The 18,046-nt window shown below is 36.6% G+C and overlaps 2 protein-coding genes and 1 non-coding gene across 3 annotated transcripts in view; 1 reads left to right on the forward strand and 2 right to left on the reverse strand.

Annotated features, from left to right (window-relative positions):
* The window catches only part of ift172 (intraflagellar transport 172), a 29,090-nt gene extending 14,915 nt beyond the window's left edge, over window positions 1–14,175 (reverse strand). The window contains exons 1-31 of the mRNA XM_016470745.1: window positions 14,033–14,175; window positions 13,640–13,783; window positions 13,405–13,517; window positions 13,280–13,319; window positions 13,128–13,193; window positions 12,964–13,043; window positions 12,564–12,651; window positions 12,251–12,465; window positions 12,032–12,155; window positions 11,651–11,746; window positions 11,394–11,555; window positions 10,901–10,954; window positions 10,638–10,741; window positions 10,026–10,111; window positions 8,814–8,926; window positions 8,560–8,727; window positions 7,811–7,947; window positions 7,342–7,449; window positions 5,268–5,352; window positions 5,023–5,115; window positions 4,532–4,609; window positions 3,640–3,888; window positions 3,406–3,484; window positions 3,144–3,264; window positions 2,745–2,889; window positions 2,543–2,632; window positions 2,033–2,130; window positions 1,700–1,835; window positions 1,428–1,544; window positions 1,181–1,323; window positions 893–1,033 (exon numbers count right to left, since the gene is read on the reverse strand). Of these exons, the coding sequence (XP_016326231.1) occupies window positions 893–1,033; window positions 1,181–1,323; window positions 1,428–1,544; window positions 1,700–1,835; window positions 2,033–2,130; window positions 2,543–2,632; window positions 2,745–2,889; window positions 3,144–3,264; window positions 3,406–3,484; window positions 3,640–3,888; window positions 4,532–4,609; window positions 5,023–5,115; window positions 5,268–5,352; window positions 7,342–7,449; window positions 7,811–7,947; window positions 8,560–8,727; window positions 8,814–8,926; window positions 10,026–10,111; window positions 10,638–10,741; window positions 10,901–10,954; window positions 11,394–11,555; window positions 11,651–11,746; window positions 12,032–12,155; window positions 12,251–12,465; window positions 12,564–12,651; window positions 12,964–13,043; window positions 13,128–13,193; window positions 13,280–13,319; window positions 13,405–13,517; window positions 13,640–13,783; window positions 14,033–14,071 (3,512 nt within the window). The 5' untranslated portion in view covers window positions 14,072–14,175. The remainder of the gene's footprint in view (window positions 1–892; window positions 1,034–1,180; window positions 1,324–1,427; window positions 1,545–1,699; window positions 1,836–2,032; window positions 2,131–2,542; window positions 2,633–2,744; window positions 2,890–3,143; window positions 3,265–3,405; window positions 3,485–3,639; window positions 3,889–4,531; window positions 4,610–5,022; window positions 5,116–5,267; window positions 5,353–7,341; window positions 7,450–7,810; window positions 7,948–8,559; window positions 8,728–8,813; window positions 8,927–10,025; window positions 10,112–10,637; window positions 10,742–10,900; window positions 10,955–11,393; window positions 11,556–11,650; window positions 11,747–12,031; window positions 12,156–12,250; window positions 12,466–12,563; window positions 12,652–12,963; window positions 13,044–13,127; window positions 13,194–13,279; window positions 13,320–13,404; window positions 13,518–13,639; window positions 13,784–14,032) is intronic.
* Window positions 14,176–14,360: 185 nt separating this feature from the next.
* On the reverse strand, window positions 14,361–14,432 carry trnaa-ugc (transfer RNA alanine (anticodon UGC)). The gene has a single exon. It is a non-coding gene; the product is annotated as a tRNA-Ala (tRNA).
* Window positions 14,433–15,080: 648 nt separating this feature from the next.
* On the forward strand, window positions 15,081–17,104 carry LOC107676237 (epidermal retinol dehydrogenase 2). Its single transcript, XM_016470740.1, has 6 exons — window positions 15,081–15,634; window positions 15,796–15,930; window positions 16,051–16,150; window positions 16,287–16,431; window positions 16,519–16,644; window positions 16,823–17,104. The coding sequence occupies exons 1-6, from the start codon at window positions 15,269–15,271 to the stop codon at window positions 16,989–16,991; spliced, it is 1,041 nt and encodes a 346-aa protein (XP_016326226.1). The 5' UTR covers window positions 15,081–15,268; the 3' UTR covers window positions 16,992–17,104.
* The last annotated feature ends 942 nt before the right edge of the window (window positions 17,105–18,046 follow it).

Consider the following 18,046-nt stretch of genomic DNA (forward strand, 5'->3'; position numbering starts at 1 on the left):
TCTTTTCGGCTCATTAAAGATTAATCTTGCAGCGGCATTTTGGATTAATTGTAGAGGTTTGATAGAAGTGGCTGGAAGGTGATGGTGATGGTCCGTCATCCAACAAGAAATGTCTGTTAGACATGCTTTTAATAATGTCTTTTATAAATAGCCATGAAATAATTTACCAATTCCCTTTTTCATCACTGCAAAGCTCAGTTACGAGTATTTTTGTCCATAGTTTTTTAGTTTCTTTTTCTTACTTTTTTTTTTTTTAAATTTCATTTTAATTTTAAAAAAATTGTTTTTTTAAGCATAAAGTTCAGTCATTTTTGTAATTATAATTATACTTAAAAGAAAAAAAATGACTTTTTAGATCATTAACAATATGATTTCTTGGAGTCATCAGATCATCTTTGGCTCACTGCCACTGTAGCAGCAAAGCACCAGCATACCACTCCTCCATGAGATCTACAAATCAAACACTCTCAATCCCAATGCCACCTGCTTCCAGTTACTCATTGCTTGTAATGTGATAAAGTGCATAAAATCAGTACTCTATGCACACAAAAAAGTACTGAAGCGATGCAATCCCCCCTATAGAGTGGTGTGATTGACATTTTTACCAGCATTTTTTTATTTGTTATTTTATATTATTATATTGATAAATATATTATTATATTTATAATTTATATTTTTATTTACATTTATTATATTAATTCAAATAAGCCTACAGAAAAAAAAAACTTATAAAGCCATAAACATTCAATCTTCACACTGGAATCTGCATTATAAAAGACCAAATCAGACATGAAAAATTAAAAGCATTCACAGCCCTGACCTTGAAAGTGGACCACTGTAGTTGTCTTTGTCTATTTCACATTCACACCCGCATTTGGCTGGAGTCACAGGCAGTAACAGTGTAGAAAAGAGGAATAATTTCTCCCCAGTCTGTAATACCTGGTCCTCGAGGAACATGGCATTTTTGAGATGAATATCAGGAATCTTCTGTTTCATGGCGAGTCGGGCCAACTCAAAGGCAAAGTCAAATGCACTAAAAAAGACAAAGAGTGTTTCATAAAAATAAAAGTAAATAAAAGCCAATTTTACTATGCATTGGTTAATTGTTATCTGTATGCACCAATTATACCTGAAAATGGTATAATAGTGTTTGGAACATTAAGTCCTAACAGAGACTTACTAGTTATCGGCAGCAAAGTCAATGGCGGTTTCCAGAAAGCCAAACTTGTTGAGCAGCTTAACAGCCGCCTCTCCTCCGAGATTTTTTGCCCACAGATAGGCCACTTGCTTATGGGCACTGGCTCCTCCATGGGTCTTTGCTATCTGTTGCAAAGACATGAAGAGAACCTTTGAATGTTTAAAGCTCTCTACTTTCTACATTATATCAACTCTAGTATCATATAAGACTATGTAGTGTGCACACACACCCGATAAGCTTCCTCCCACATATCATTGACTCTGTACATGTTTACGGCAGCTTTCCAGTCCTGACCCTCTAGGTAATGATACTCCGCTTCCTGAAACCTGGATTCACCCTCTAGCTCCTGTGATAAACACAGCACACAGCACTAAGACCATGTGAAGGATCTACTGAGCAATAATAAGACAAAACCGCACCAAAAGAGATTTGGGTCAAATGTGTTTTGTAACTAAATGTGAATAGAAAGAATAAAAGAATAGAACAAATGTACTCTTGAACCTTAGCCAGGTGAATGCGCGTTTCCTGCAGCAGGTCTTTGTGATGAACAGCGACTAAACGGATCATGTCGTCAAACATTTTGTTCTTCTTGTACATAGTGATGGCCAAGTCTGGTTCATCTACTGTGGTAAAAAGCCTAAAGACAGAGAGGTAAATTTCAAATGTGTGAATTCCAGTATGAAATGTGACTGAAATCTCAAACATGTTGACATTCTTTTCAGAGTTAAAAACTGTCTTTTTAAAAAATAAAATAATTTCTTATTATAAATTAACCCAGCCAAAAACATAGGTCAAATTCGAAAAACAACAGTGTTTATATGTGTATGTTTTTACCTTTCAGCTTCTTTGTACTTCCCCTCTTTCTCTAACTCTTGTGCTCTGCTGATGTAGAGGGTAGACACATCCTCTTGTGACATGCACTTCACAGCAAGCTGTGTCAGAGACGGACAGATAGATAACAAGAGAGGGGAACAAAAAGATACATAATTCAAATGTAAATTGGTGATGATTAGTAATAATTAAAATGTAAATTGTTCATTATTTGAATGAAGAAGAAAAAACAATTGCAGTTGTATTCTCAGCTTCCATCCAATTTATAATTACTACTACACACTGATTTGTTAGCATGTTGCTATGCAATTGCAAGAGTGTTCTTGGTGGTTGCTAGGTCAAAAGAGGTCACCTCAAGTTTTATACAAGTCTCAGTTTTCTCTTCCCATGTAAATCTATGGGATCTAAGGCATTTAATCATAAACAAAAATATTGACACTAAAATATACAGCTATTATTAATGAATGTATACTTTATCAATATCTTTGCAGAGGGGCCCAATGTGACACTGACCTTATGAGCTTGCTCCCATCGCCCAGCCTGAGTGTACATATCTATAGCATCTTTGGTATGATCACCCTTCACAAACAGACGTTCTGCCACCTGTAGTTCAGAGAAATATAATTAGCCAACACAGATTCAAACCAGATCATGTTTTTTTTAAATGCGAGACCATTTGTTAATATTTGACAGCTGGAATTCGTTTTTTTTTTACCTCAAACTCCTGCACAGAAGCATAGTGCTGAGCTATTTTCAGGTAATATTTGGCAGCAGTCTTGTCCTCCTGTAGCTCCAGTATGTGCAATGCTTTCTTCCACTGGCGTGCTGCGATTGCTGCCTCTATGGCCTTGGTGGAACATCTTTTACAGGGAGGAAATGACATACACTCTTAAAAATAAAGGTGCTTCATGATGCACCATGATATTTTGTAACCTTTTAGATGTCTTTGCTGTCACTTTTGAATAATTGAATGCATCCTTGCTGAATAGAAGTATTAATTTAAATAAATAAATGGTGGTGTAAATGCACCATTTAAATGAAGCTGAAGAAAACTGAGATTGAAAATGTCTTTTTTTGCCCTGATCTATAGAGGTTTGTTATTCTAGAAACTCACCCTGCTTCTATGTAATGGTTGATGGCAGCATCCATTTGTTTCTGCTGCACTAGATAGTCACCCCACACTTCCTCCAGCTTTACAACTTCTGCAGGAAACGCAACGCGAGCCAAATCCACTGCTGTAGAAGCACAATGCAATCAGCAGAGGTCAATGAAGGCAATGAATCTAAAGCTCTGATGCTTTGCATTACAACCACTTACTTATTGTTCGAATTGAAATGTGACACCCTATTCTGATTGTTCTTACCAGCTAGGCTCACCTTTCTTAAAAGCATTTCCCTTGCGGTAGCACTCCAAGGCCTTCTCATTATTTCTTGTCCTTTCAAACAGGTCGCCTGCCTGTTGAGTTTAATAATACTTAGAATTATGAATAATTAGAAGTAAAACAATTTCCCTTCAAATCTGTGAAACAATACCATGTCAGTGTGAGTGGTTGTGCTACTCATTTGAAAGTTATGAATGCATGAAACAACGTTGTTGCAGGTCAAACTCACCCTCTCATAAAACTCTCCTTTAATGAGTGCAGCAGTGATGCGGCTGATGATGTCATGGCTTGATAAAAGCTCGTCTCTGCTCAGGGCCAGCCAAGCAGCTTTGGCAGGAAGTCCTGCTTTCAGGTAGAGGTTAACAGCACCAGTGAAGTCTCCTTCATTCTCCTTCACCTCACCGGCTTTCTCATTCTGATTGGTCTCCATTAGGTAAGAATAGTAACTGCGTCTCAAATTGTCCAACTCTGGGTGACCCTTCAAGGGATATACACATTGAATATTAGTAAAAAGCTGATTGTGCAGCATCATAGAGACAGCTGCTAAATGCAAATAATATAAAATGCAACTAACCACCATATAATTGTGCATAGTTAACATAGCAACATAAAAAGGCTTATTGACTTTTATACGGGATTAGAAAATATTGTGGAAATATGGATACATTTTGTGATATGCCTTCATCCTCAAAAAAAAACATGAACAAAACTACACATTGAAAATATGACTGAAATGATGGAATCACTCAAAATGAAAATAAACATGGTTTGTGCTGTCTATAACATGTTTTATGGTGTGAATTATTGACTGCTGACAGCGTGAAACCATCAAAATTCAAGAGACATTCAGAATCCAGACACTCAATGATTTTGTATACTGTTGCAGTTCATGGTAATATTGAAATGGTAACAGAGTAATAAATCACAACGTTTTACTTTAAGGACATTTTGTTTACTTGTGTACAGTAATCAATTCTGGTTCCATGTTGGATGACTACTTGAGTTCTAATGTATCTGAGTGAAACTTGTTGAGAACCCCTGTTTTAGGCTAAATAAAACAAAACATGTGGACTAGAGGTTATGAATATTTATGATATTGTATGTAAAAAAACAGATATTACCTTCGCCTCTGCCACTGCAATACATTCATCCCACATGTGAAGCTCCTGGTACATTTCCATCACTTCATCCACCGCATTCTGCAGAGTTACAGCAATATTACTCGCAGCTATCGAGATATAACCATCTCAGCTCTGTTGCTCCCACGTATGAACTGTCCAATGCCATTTTTGAACTCAATTGGCAAATGGATAAAGAAAAGCAGTGGCAAATACTTTTTTAGAGATCAATTTTAACATTAATAATTATTAATTTAGTCATTTTAATTATTATTTGATCATTTATTTTTTTAATTATTAGTTTTAACTTAATTTATTGTTAAATGTAACATTTATTTAATTTTTTAACATGAATTAAATAAACAGTTCAAAAGCATGTTTGTTCATTTGTTAATTTAAAAAGGGTTTTGTTTATTTTCATTTGAATTTAATACACTGGCAATTGTATTTTTAAGTGGCACTCCTACTTGCAAGTATCAGAAACTATTCTTTACCTGTTCCATGTAATACATCTCTGCAAGCTTAAAGTTCTTATCCAGCATGGCCAGTCGTGCTTTTACCTGGTAGTGGTCTGTACCATCACCACCCTACAGGAGAGAATATAACATTGAAATGTACAATACATAAGCAAACAACAACAACAAAAAACGTACATTCTACAAATGAACAGACAAAATATTAGAGATGCTACAGGCTGAGGACCTGTCTGTCCTTCAAAAAAATTGTATGCACTACGTACATATTCCTTTGAGACTGAATCTGCAATTTTGTTGGTCTCATTTAGGAATCGGGCTTTGGACACATCTCCAAGGGCTGCAAAACACCTGCGGAAAAACCCAACACCACCTCAGAAGAGAAACCGTAAATAACGACCAAATACCAACATCACATGCAGTATCATTTCACATTCAACCACCAATTCTGCAATAAACTCAGGGCATTTAGGTTGGACAGCACTGATCAGCCATGATCACATGTCTAAAAGTGACTTCAAGCAAAAGAGTATTCAGTCAATTCTTTCATTTGCATTCTCCTTCATGGTCAGACCACTTTTTATCTGTATGCTTCATGCAGATAAGCCTATATATAACAAACCAATCCTGCATTATTAAAGACCCTCTAATTTAAATTCCAGCTTCGAGCCCTCTTAAAAATGCTTATACAGTAAAAAGAAAACTCTAAACATCCTCACTGCCTCCTGAAGTGACTGGATGCCTTTTTAAGAGAACCTTTGGTGCTTAGTGCTAAAGCTTTTACCCTTCCGCACAAGATCAGGTGAAGGGTTTTTTCTCTTTTGCAACAGATTACACACATTTTTCTTTAGGCAGAATATTATCAGAGACACATTTCAGCATTTAAAATGTAACACACAGAGCAACTGTGCAGAATAGCAGCTTTCTTAAAGGATCTTTAGTGAGGAATAGTGATTCTTTCCTTAAATGGAAATATTACTGTTTTAAAGACAGTTCTGGGGTCTTTTCCTATAGAACAATTCAGAATATATTAAAGAAGATGCATCATACATTTTCATTTTTATTCTCTGAGGTCAATTTATAATGCTATTCGGGGTTTTTTTATAGATACTTTTTTTCCCCACCAAAAACAATTTTACATGCCCACCCTTTCTGACCCATTCACTGCAGATCCATTGGTGTGCAAGTAATGTAATGCTAATTTTTTCCAAATCTCATTCAAAGAAGAAACAAACTTGTCTACATCTTTGATGGCCTGAGGGTGAGTACATTTTCATTTTTGGGTGAACTAGTCGGTTAATATTTTTATGCAAACAGCATTTTCACCTGTGAAATGAGTCAAATATGTTTTTTAACTGGCCCAATAACAGCTTGGATTACCTTTTGACACAATGATGACATTTACATATGGGTGGCCATGTATTAATATATCAATTCACAGTCACTAAAGGTAGAGACATTGTAACAGATTAGTTTGAATAATTCTTTTTGAACTTATTGGGCAAGATATTTTGAGTACAGTGTGCCTACAGTAAATGCTTTCATTTCAAATGATCAAGGAATGTTACATATTCATGATATGACTGTGATCCATGATATTGTTACTGTGCTGATTCAATGTGTTTATATTTAATTGTTTAGTTCTTCTGTAGTGCCAATTAGATGCATATTAAGAGCTAATAAAAATAAAAAACTAAAGGTGCAAAAATAAATGCAGCAATGATATTAATAGAATGAAAGAATCGTTAAGAAAGACAGTAAGATTATTGTATTTATGTAATCATGTGAAAGGTGTTTTTTCTATTGTCAGTACAAGGGCTGTAATTAATATGTTTATTCGCACACATCTGCGCTGTCTTTGGGTAGGTAGGTGTTGGTAAACAATCAAATAAAATATTCTTGCATTAAGGTGGCCCAACAAACAAAGAAATTATTTAATTAAAGTTTAATTTATTTGTATTTAACTCTTAAAAAATCATAATCAACTGCACTGCAAAATTGTGCTGTGTACTGTGCTGCTCCTTTAACAAATTTAACGTCATGTAAGAAATTTGTCCCCTATAAATGCAAGTAACCAAGTATTAAATGATATGACCCTATGTCAGTTCAGTTACTTCTAAGGACGACGACCCTTTGTAAAGTTCAATAGAAGAAGTTAAAAAAAATAAATAAAATGATTCTGGGATAATCTGTAAAGGAATTCAAAGAAGCAAGATTTTTTAATTCTGTCATACTGGTTCCTAGTCGTCAAGGTTAGACACATGATCTGGACAGCTATGCTGAAGTCATCGCAGCAGTAGCTGAGTCATAGAGGTGGGTGGACTGTCTTGCTTGTCTAACCTCTCAGCAATGTGGAGCTGTTGTGCCTCTAGGGAGAGTTTACTCAGAGTCTTCCACATGGCCTCTGTCTCTGCCGACATCTCCAGGGTCTCTAGGAATGCTGTAGCTCTGCACACACACATACACACAAATCCAGCTAAGAATAAGGATACTTACATAATTTAAAGAGATAGGTCACCCAAAAATAAAAATTCTGTCATCGTTGACTCAGCCTCATGTCGTTTCAAACCTGTATGACTTTCTCTGTTTTGTGGAACATAAAAGAAGCCATTGGTATTTAAACTGTGTTGGTTACCACTGATTCCATTGAATCATTGAGACATTTCTCAAATTATCTTCTTTTATGGGGATGTGGGTGACAGAATTTAAGCAACACAAGTTTAAATTTATGCTCTTAAAAAAAGGGCATTATTAAGGTGTAATCCATGTTTATTGCAGGTGTCTGTGGTATTTTTATTTTTTTTTTTACCTGTAATAGTCACCATCATCAATGGCTGTACCAAATTCAATCAACCCCTCATCCAGAGTGTAGGAGACAGAGTTAACCCCTTCAGTCACAATGACTTCAGTTTTTCCATTGGATCTCTCCAGATCTACAATATCACCCTGTCGCAACACAAGTCACATGATTAAACTCACAGTCGACTCAAACAAGAAACTGAAATGGTTAAGGTGCAAATTCATTAAACAGCATTTCGGAGAAAAATCTTATTAATCTGCATTCTGCAGTCCATTATACTACTTTTTTTCTTTTTTCTGTTGATCATGGCTGCAATAATTCACCAAAAATGATTAAATGGTAAATAATTACGCTACCATTCAAAAGTTTGGGTCAGTAAGATTTCTTTTAAGAAATTAATATATTTATTTAGGGAGGATGCTTTAAATTAATCAAAAGTGACAGATAGAAAGATATTTATTGTGTTACAAAAGATGTTACAAAATAAATGCTGTTCCTCTGAACTTTCTATTCATCAAAGTATCCTAAAAAAAAAAAAACTGAAATATTGTTAGCGTTTCCACAAAAAATATTAAGCAACACAACGGAGTTCAATATTGATAATAATAAGAAATCAGCATATTAGAATTCAGCTTTGACATCAATGGAATAAATTCCATTTTAAAATATAGTTGATAGAAAACAGTTATTTTAATTGTAATAACATTTCACAATATTTATAACTATTAATAAATATATAACTATTAACTTCAGCTCACCTTGAGGGGAAACATCGTGACCCTCTCCGGGCTGTCGATGGTGTACCAAACACACAGGTTTCCTCTGTTCTGGGCCACAACTACATCACTACCCGGTACCCACTGCACATAAGGACAGAAACTCAGCATGGTGCTCTTCAGGCTGCTCTCGATGTCATACAGGTGGAGCTGAATGTAGAGAAAGAGACTGAAGTGACAAATCATTCTGATTTTACTAGTAATATTAGAGCTTAAATAACAACGCTGGCCCTTACCCTGAGTTTCTTGTCCCTAAAAAGCAGTTTATGCCCCGTTTCATTCAGCTCCAGCCAGTCTATCTTGGAGTCATGGCTTATAGTGCCCAGATTATACCCACCCACCAGGTCCACTGAGAAAAACAGGAAGAGAAAAGGATTATGGGAGATGAATGCACCAAATACCAGATGCAGATTATTTTCTGTTCATCCAAGGTCAGAAATGAAGCATTATCGTTAAAACTTTTAAACACTAAGAGGCTTTTAGACAATGTTTTTTAAAGAACGGATAAAGTACTTTCCATCCAAAAAAAAACAAAATTCTATAATAAACAGAATGATAAAAATTTGGAGATGGCTGCCATGAACGTCACATACTCGTACACAAAGACACGCAGCAAAAACGGAGGCACTGCCTTTCATACAGACCCTGAACATCCGTGCCCTAACAAAAACAAATCAATGAGTCTTTCATGAATCCCGTTCTGTGACGCTTCCCTGCATTTCTGGCTCTTTGTTCACAAATAACCATTCTGATGGGAAGCATCACTTATGGAGGAGGGCGAGGGGGGGAGAAGGAGGAAAAACACTTTCCAATTTGCACTTTCTGAACAGGTTTTAAGCACATGGATCAGTGAGGGGGAAAAGCACTCTGCTGTCTGTCAGATGAAAATAAATTGGATGAAAGTTGCTTCTCATTTTCACCACCTGAAGAAGAAACAAGGCAAGCAGGACAGAGGGAGCATGCCAGGACTTAATTAGGGAAGGAAGTGGTCAGAACCGTGGCAGTTGGCTGACGGTAACTGGTGGAGAGGGCCGTGACGATGACACAGCAGGGCCGGTGTCTAATTGAAAGGTAACGTCCGAACCAACCAAACGTTAACACACCTTCCTACTGTCCCTCAAATGATCCTCTCTCCAAATAATGGGTCATATGGAGAAGGTGTGCCATTTAGAGCGGAAACAGATGATTATGTAATCAATACCACTGATGACGTTGTTTCATTAAGCTGTTGATGACAGATGACAATGAGCTAATGTGACTATAATTCCATATAATTTAGTGCATTTTTGCATTTGCTAAATACATCTTTTTTTCATACAGGACATGCAAAACTGAGCTATAAGAGTGGGAAGACGTGATTAATCAAAACTTTAAAATAAAATGGTATTAAAATTATTTTTCCATTTTAGTAAATAATAGATAACCTCCCTGTCTGGGCAGTAACTCACCGATAGCAATAGTTTTTATGTCAATCAGGTAAGCCAACTTTCTGTTGTCCTCCACTGCCCTCTGCCTTCTCTCATTCAGACGCACACTGCAAACACAAACACACGAACCGAGGAATAAACACTTCCTGTGGGTGCTGAGGGACCTGTCAGTGCTCCATCAAGAGGAACCAAGCACTGCATTCTGACAGCACCTGACAGGCTTTATACATGAATGCTGATTTGTGATGACTAGGTCTTCTCACTAAGAGCCAGCCAGAATGACAGTACCAGGACAACTGAGAAATCGAAGGTAAATTACGCCATCTAGTGGTCAGTATTAGACATGACTTTTCTGGGTAATGTAACACTTTTATCATACAGAGTAATATAACTCTTGTACAAAAGTTTTGTTCACTATGAAACTATGTGATACATTAAGTGTTGGAATAAAAATATATATATATATCATAAATTTTTAAAAAGGGAAAGTCATTACAAAGGTAAAAAAGGTTTTTACTTTTTTAAGAAGAATTATAAAAACAAATGTAGTAACAAAGTAAAGCATTTTGAATTTACTTTGCCTTGGCTTTTAAAATGGCTTTTGCTTTCCAAAGTGTTTCCGAAATGGCAGACCTGATGAGGTGTGGGTTCATAAACTCTGTCCGAACAGATCCCAGGATTTCATTGCTTCCGTATTCCACCAGTGCCAGCTCTCCAGCGTTGAAAATCATGCACACCTACCCAGAAATATAGCAATTTACAATTAGACAGCAATTACTTTAATTATACCAGCTAGGGCTGCATGATTCATTAAATCCATTCGTTTTCCCTTTGCACCATTCTCATAAATGACTGAGGCATCTTAATAACACAATAATATAACAAAAACACCGTACCGTTTCATTTTCAAAGAAAAACTTTTCATTTCCCCCAGACCCCTGCCACGCCACCTGTAATGGGAGAGTGATGTTGTTTATTGAAGTACAACACGGTCATCAACTTTTGCTTTCCACTACATTACACAGAAAGAAGCAGAGGCAGAGAGACATTGCAGCCAAGGCCCTTCACCATTATCCTGTTTGTCACACTGAACTATCTTCCAACTCCCATAAGAGCACTTTGGAAACTCAATTAAACATGGATTAACACAGTGAACCATGACAGCCCTTGAACTTTTAATTAGACATTTTAAACCTTGGTCCACCCGATGGAGGCATTGACTCTGTTACAATATGAGAAAACTTGTCCAGAAACAGTTTGAATACAGACCGTTTTAACTAAACAGAGACTTTAATACAGGCTGAATGGTAAAAAAATGATCTAACAAAACTATATATAAGAAATAAAGCAACTGTGAATAATCAAACACGTCCAAACTAGACATCCTACCTCACTTAATTTGTTGGATACCAGATCTCCCAGCAGCAGTGTGTCAGAGGTGTGAGCCACAAGATATTGATCCTTCCCCATGACTTTCACCTCATCTATCTCATAACCATACTGAGATTTCAGCACCACTCGTGTCCCAGAGGACAAATTCTTCACAATCACCTGGGAGGGTTTAAGAAACAAAGTTTTAGAACATCCAGTTTGTAGGATGTAAACAAGACTCAAAATAAGAGTCATGACTGAATTGTATTGCTCACTTGACTTAGTCCTACGTATGTCATCTCAAATTTGTTCTTGTAAATACTTCTCCGAAGACAGCAGTCAAACAACTCGACTCCTCCACACAGTGTGCCCTGCAATTTAGAGATGTAATTAGACTTCATCTCCAGTTGTACCAAGTGGCAAAGCCAAACCTCAACATCATTGAACCATTGTTTCTTTTGTTTTTGTCATCCCACTTATATCTTACCAAATTCCCTTGCAGACAAACTTATGAGCAGAAGTGTAAATGCAGGATTCAGGATATTTTCAGTATTAGTGTTCCAAGAGAAAACTTCTCTATAGTGTGCACAGGTTTGAGTATATGAACAGAATAAATATGTTCTGAAATCTTTATAAAATTGGACATTCAGACTGACCACAGAAAGCCGAGAGCCGTCTTTCTTCCAGGACAGAGCTGTGATGGTGTACAGGTTTGGAATCTCTTTGGGAGAAGCTACATCCCAGATGCCTTTTCGGGGACTCCAGTTGAAAACTCGCAACCTAGAGAAAACAATTTAGCATAAGAGATACATCACGATTCACGACATTGGAAAAACATTTTTGTTTTCTGTTTAATGTGCAAACAGCTTTCTCACCTGTCAAAGCTTCCCACGACTATGGACTGGCCACTGGGGCTAGATGCTGCCACTGTGAATTCCTTTTCGGAGCGATCTCGGCTGTAGTCAAATGTCTGAAGCACGTGGCCCTCCCTTCCATAGGCCACGATCTTCTTATCGCATCCAGCCACAATTATGCTGTTGGTGCCCCATGCCATGGCGTACGGTGGGCATGCATGAGTCAACAATTTGCCCTTTCAACATCAGAACAAATACATATGAAATAATCAGTCATTTAAGCACACGCAAATATAATATTTCAATGAACATATGCATGTCATAAATACATTACCTGAGATTCTCCAGATCCTTCATCATCAAAGAAGTACCGAACAACCGTTCCATCTGCATGACCCGAGAGGATTCCCTTCCCTGAGACACTGGGAAAATGGACCAAGGGAGATAAACAGTGTTATACTGAAATAAAAATAAATTATAGCTATATATAAATATATCTAAATATAATGTAGAAATATTTTAAAAATAATAAAAATGATAAAAGCTCATAACACAACGATTAAAATTAAAAATATAAACTAAAAATAAAAATATAAAAATAAAAATTAATTCAAAATAAGAATAAATCCTATAATAGTATATAAAGAATACTAAAATAACACCCTAAGCAAACCAGAAAATGGTGCTTGGACAAAGAAGCAAGCATCAATAGAGTCAGGATTTTAAATACATACTTTGTCGTTAGTGAGACAACATAAGAGTCCGTTCCGTAGATCGTGGAGGACTTGCTCGTTTTTGTATTGGCTTGTCGAACCTGCATTTAACATAAAAAAAAAAACACTCACAAAATAGAAAATTCAGCTTAAGGTTTAAAGCATAGAAAATGTGCCACACTTACTTTCCCCTCTGCTAGTCCAAATATTATTGTATGCTCTGATGGCCAAACCAGACATGTTACAGCACTCTAGAGAACAAAAAAGAAAAGTTAATACACACAATATATGGCACTACTGCCTAATGAAGTATCATATTTATCGTCAAAATACTTACTGTTTGAATAAATTTGTTGCAAATAAACTTTTTATCTCCCCTGTGACATAAAACATCATATTACAAATATAAAATGATACAATAATGCAAATTATGCTTGTATGTAAGCATTCTGAGATACTTACCACTCCTCCCCAATTTTGTAAACAAATATAATGTTGTCTGTTTGAGCCACTGCTATCTTGGTTGAATCGGGCGAAAATGCCATGGACTTGACCACATAGGTTTTCTTTCCATACTGCAACAAATGACAAAATCATACCTTTTCTTGATGTGCTAAGAAATTACATGTAGCATTGGTAGACCACAGCATTTATTTTGAAGATTTAATATCATTTCAATAATTCACTGATAACTTACTTTGGGGTCAGCAGGTTTTGTAGTAAATCTGTCTCGTTTCTCTCCTTGCTCATCATACAGTATAACCACTCTATCAATAGTGCACACTGCAAACTTTGAATTGTTAGGAGCCCAAGCCATACAGGTGACTTTAGCAGCTCCATCCTAAAGAAAAGACATTAGAGGCAACACGACGTCCAGTGCAGAGTCTGAGTCGCTTGCTGAGATTTGAATAACATTCGAAATGTGATTTCTACTGTTTATTTGCACAACGTAAATGCATAAGCTGAAATCTGGCAAGATACTTAAGCATCCTAGTGTTGCTAAACTAAGAAGCGTTATAATGCCTACAGATAGCGGACTGCCAAGAGCTAGTTAGCTAGCGTCGCTAAATAACGTGGTGAAAATATTTACCTGAGGAGTTAGAAGAGTCTTCAGATACTTTAGCTGCATGCTTCACTTTTATAAAAGATTCGGCTGAGTTATACGGACGTATTTCTTTATATAGCTATGTTATGGGTAATAGTTGTCAGGCTGCAGACATCTTGGTAAACATAGCTTTCTCCCTGGTTACCGTCGCCAAGTTAAGAACGTATGACGTAGTTACGTAGAACGACACGAGACGTGTTTGAATTAGTTTACTGCAGTTCTTTTTTCAAAAATGTTATTTTTTGATCAAAAGTACTTCATGACGACAGTGTTTAATAATGCTATAATACAATTAATATAATAAAAATACCTGTGGAGATGCCGGGGATTGAACCCGGGGCCTCATACATGCAAAGCATGCGCTCTACCACTGAGCTACATCCCCTTTCTAGGTCAAAAGTTTGTTATTTAGCAGATGCTTTTATCCAAAGCGACTTATAAATGAGGACAATAAAAGCAGTCAAAACTAACAAAAGAGCAACCTACTCTATTTATTAGAGTAGTATATACAGGTCACCATATAGTGTTGTACATTTATTCTTTTTGTGTATACACCTGTTTTTATACAGTCTATGGTATACACACACATATACGCGCGCGCGCGCGTGTGTTGATTTACACAAATTAACCATGGTTTTACAATTACTACTATTACTACTACAAAAAAAAGCATGGCTATTATGCTAACCACAAATTAACCATGGTTTTGCTACACTAACCACAGTTTAACCATGTTGGTTATCAACTGGAAAAAAAACCTGAAAACACATAAAACAACAACATTAAAATGTTAAAATGTTTAAAACATTAAAAACATGGTTACCGTTGTAAATTTTAAAAACCGTTAAATAAATAAAGCCGTTGTTGATTTTCGTAATAAAGTATCATACAAATAACACCATTAGTTTTAATACAGACATTTAATAATCACACAAATAATTCCTCATAATAAAATCATCATGACATAAAACTGTGGCCACATGCTGCAATAGCAACATCTAAAATTAACTACACTAATGTACTCTAGGTGACAGGTCAAACAAACAGCATTGTGACTGGAAACTAACAGATGGGGCTCTGACACATACAGAACCACTGGAACAAGCTGTACCTGAGATCCAAACTTACTGAAACATGTTCAAGGAGTAGAACCACCAAAACAGCTATGTGAAAACACAGAAGGAGGAATAAATTAGTTTCTGTGCCGACTAGACCAGAGACATGCATAACCAGGTTATTCAGAGCTTTGAGAGGGTACTGCACAACCTCTGGTTCATAAAAGAAATTTTTGAGCTCATTGTTGGAGCGGTCTTTTACTTTTTTGAAGCCTTTGTTCGACTGTTTATTCCACATTGCAAGAAAGATATTGAGGGAGAGATAGTCTTGGTGACTGGAGCTGCAAATGGGATTGGAAAGCTGATTGCCAAAGAATTTGGCCACCATGGAGCAACATTAGTCTTATGGGATATCAACTCAGATGCACTGGACAAGACAGCCAAAGAATTAAAGCAAGTATTGGATGTGCGTGTGTATGCCTATACCTGTGACTGCAGCAGAAGAAGTGAGGTCTACAAAGTTGCTGAACTGGTAAATAATTATTAAATCAATAATTGCCAGCACTGCAACTATGAGCTACAGATATAAATGACATCTATATTTTATATTACATTACAAATATACATTTTTATGAGGGGTGAGTAAGAAGGTGTCCTTCCAGACATTTTCATGTACTAAAAACATTTCGACAGGTTAAAAGGGAGGTTGGAGATGTGTCAATTTTGGTGAACAATGCAGGCATGGTAACAGGCAAATACACTTTTGTTGACGCCCCTGACAATCTGGTGGATAGAACACTAAGGGTCAATGTTGCTGCTCATTTCTGGGTAAGGAAAAGTAATTCAGCGTTTTCTTCACAGTGTACATTCCTTATACCTCTGTTTTTATGTTATGGGAACAGTGAGCTTACTGTTATCTTAAAAACATCCTGATATGTGCATTCACAGACTTACAAGGCATTTCTCCCAGCTATGTTGCAACGAAACCATGGGCATCTGGTCTGTGTGGCATGCCATGGAGGGTTGTTTGCAATGAACGCCCTTGCAGGTACATTTATAAAGGGATTTCAGAGACACTGTCACTGTGCAACACTAAATCATGAATGTGCAATGTCCTAAATTCAGTATTAAATTAGGATACAATTTAAATATGGATTAGGATTGCTAACACATTTTATCCACAGACTATTGTGCAAGCAAGTCTGCAGCAGTGAGCTTTGCAGAATCTGTTGCACTGGAGTTGCTTGTCCTTAAAAAGGAAGGAATCAAAACAACAATAGTGTGTCCTTATCTAATAAATACCAAAATGTTTAGGGGATGTCAAACAAAGTAAGTCAATACAGTTTCCATACGAAAACTCATTAGAAATTTGTGCTCTTTGTGATGCAGTAACATTGATATTCTACCTTTGCTAAGGAGACCATCCTTTCTTCCAATCTTGGATCAGAGATATGTAGCGAAACAAATTGTGGATGCAATACTACAGGAGAAGATGTATTTGCTGTTACCCTCAAGTCTACATTTCTTGGTGGCACTTAAGAGGTATTTTAGGCCTCTAAATGCTTGTTAATGTAGATTTAAATTCAGTTTATTAATCAACATTTAATGGTTACGTAATTAATTGTATTAAACTGAATACATCTCAATAGTTTCAATATTGCACAAAACCGATGAACAAGATCTAATTTAACCACAATATTACCTTGACCTGTTCTTGCAGTCTCATGCCTGCCAAACTGGGCATCATCTTTGTGAACTTCATTGGTGGCATGGATCTGATGGATCACTTCAGGGGGGATCCTGTACCCATTATCAGCTACAAAAAGCCTCAGCGCCAACGAAATGACAGTGTCAGTGATCCACAAACCACTCTTATCTATTACAACTAGCAAAAAACAGTGTAAATCACCAGTGATCTTAAATGTATGAGTAATATCAGTCTACTCAAGTATACCTGTGTTAAATAATTACAGAACTGTGAATAAATTCCTTTTTTTCCCTCTCTCTCTCTCTCTGGGGTTCATTTGTCTTCTCAAATTCAATAGCAAATTCAAAATATTCCAATTTTTGTTTCATACGTATATACATACACATTTGTATGTTACATAGTCTGTAATATATTCATTTTTGCTCAGTTTAAAGGAATAGTTCACCCAAAAATGAAAATTTTAAGAAAATTTACTCTTTCCAAGTTTACACCATCCAAGATGTAGATGAGTTTGTTTATTCACCGTAACAAATTTAGAGAAATGTAGCATTACACTTGGATCTCTCACCAGTGGATCCTCTGCAGTGAATGGGTGCCGTCAAAATGAGAGCTCAAACAGATGATAAAAACATCACAATAAACCAGTAATCCACATGACTCCAGTCCATCAATTCACAAATAGTTTTGTGAAATGAAAAGTTGCATGTCCTCTCACATTAAAACCCACCAACATATTTGTTTAGAATTGTGCACTATTTTCACTTGTAAATGGTGTTTGATCTGTGCAGATTTCTCTCCTGATTCAGACAAGATGACTTTTTCACTGGAGAAAGCAATATTATGGATGGAGGCCTCATAATTTTAGCCGGGAGCAAAGATTAGAAGTTTGGAAGGATGTCTTAATAATAGATTTGTTTCTTACAAACACACAACATTTCACTTCACAAGACATTACTCAACTTTTCACTTGTAAATGGTGTTTGATGCATTTCAAACTAATGTAGAGAAATGCATTTCTGTAATGTAGCATTTTGATCTTCGGTTAGGGGGAAGTCGTGGCCTAATGGTTAGAGAGTCGGACTCATAACCCATGAGTCTCGTACCGGCTGGGATTGTAGGTGGGGGGAGTGAATGTACGGCGCTCTCTCCCACATTCAATACCACGACTGAGGTGCCCTTGAGCAAGGCACCGAACCCCCAACTGCTCCCCGGGCGCCGCAGCATAAATGGCTGCCC

Source organism: Sinocyclocheilus anshuiensis, unplaced genomic scaffold, assembly GCF_001515605.1.
Source record: "Sinocyclocheilus anshuiensis isolate Anshui unplaced genomic scaffold, SAMN03320099.WGS_v1.1 scaffold2322, whole genome shotgun sequence".
Taxonomy (NCBI): Eukaryota; Metazoa; Chordata; class Actinopteri; order Cypriniformes; family Cyprinidae; genus Sinocyclocheilus; species Sinocyclocheilus anshuiensis.

Coding starts and splice junctions, on each gene's coding strand:
- LOC107676237 (XM_016470740.1), top strand. CDS start 15,269: ATGCATAACCAGGTTATTCAGAGCTTTGAGAGGGTACTGCACAACCTC. Junction 15,635..15,795: donor TCTACAAAGTTGCTGAACTG/GTAAATAATTAT, acceptor ACATTTCGACAG/GTTAAAAGGGAGGTTGGAGA. Junction 16,645..16,822: donor TTCTTGGTGGCACTTAAGAG/GTATTTTAGGCC, acceptor CTGTTCTTGCAG/TCTCATGCCTGCCAAACTGG.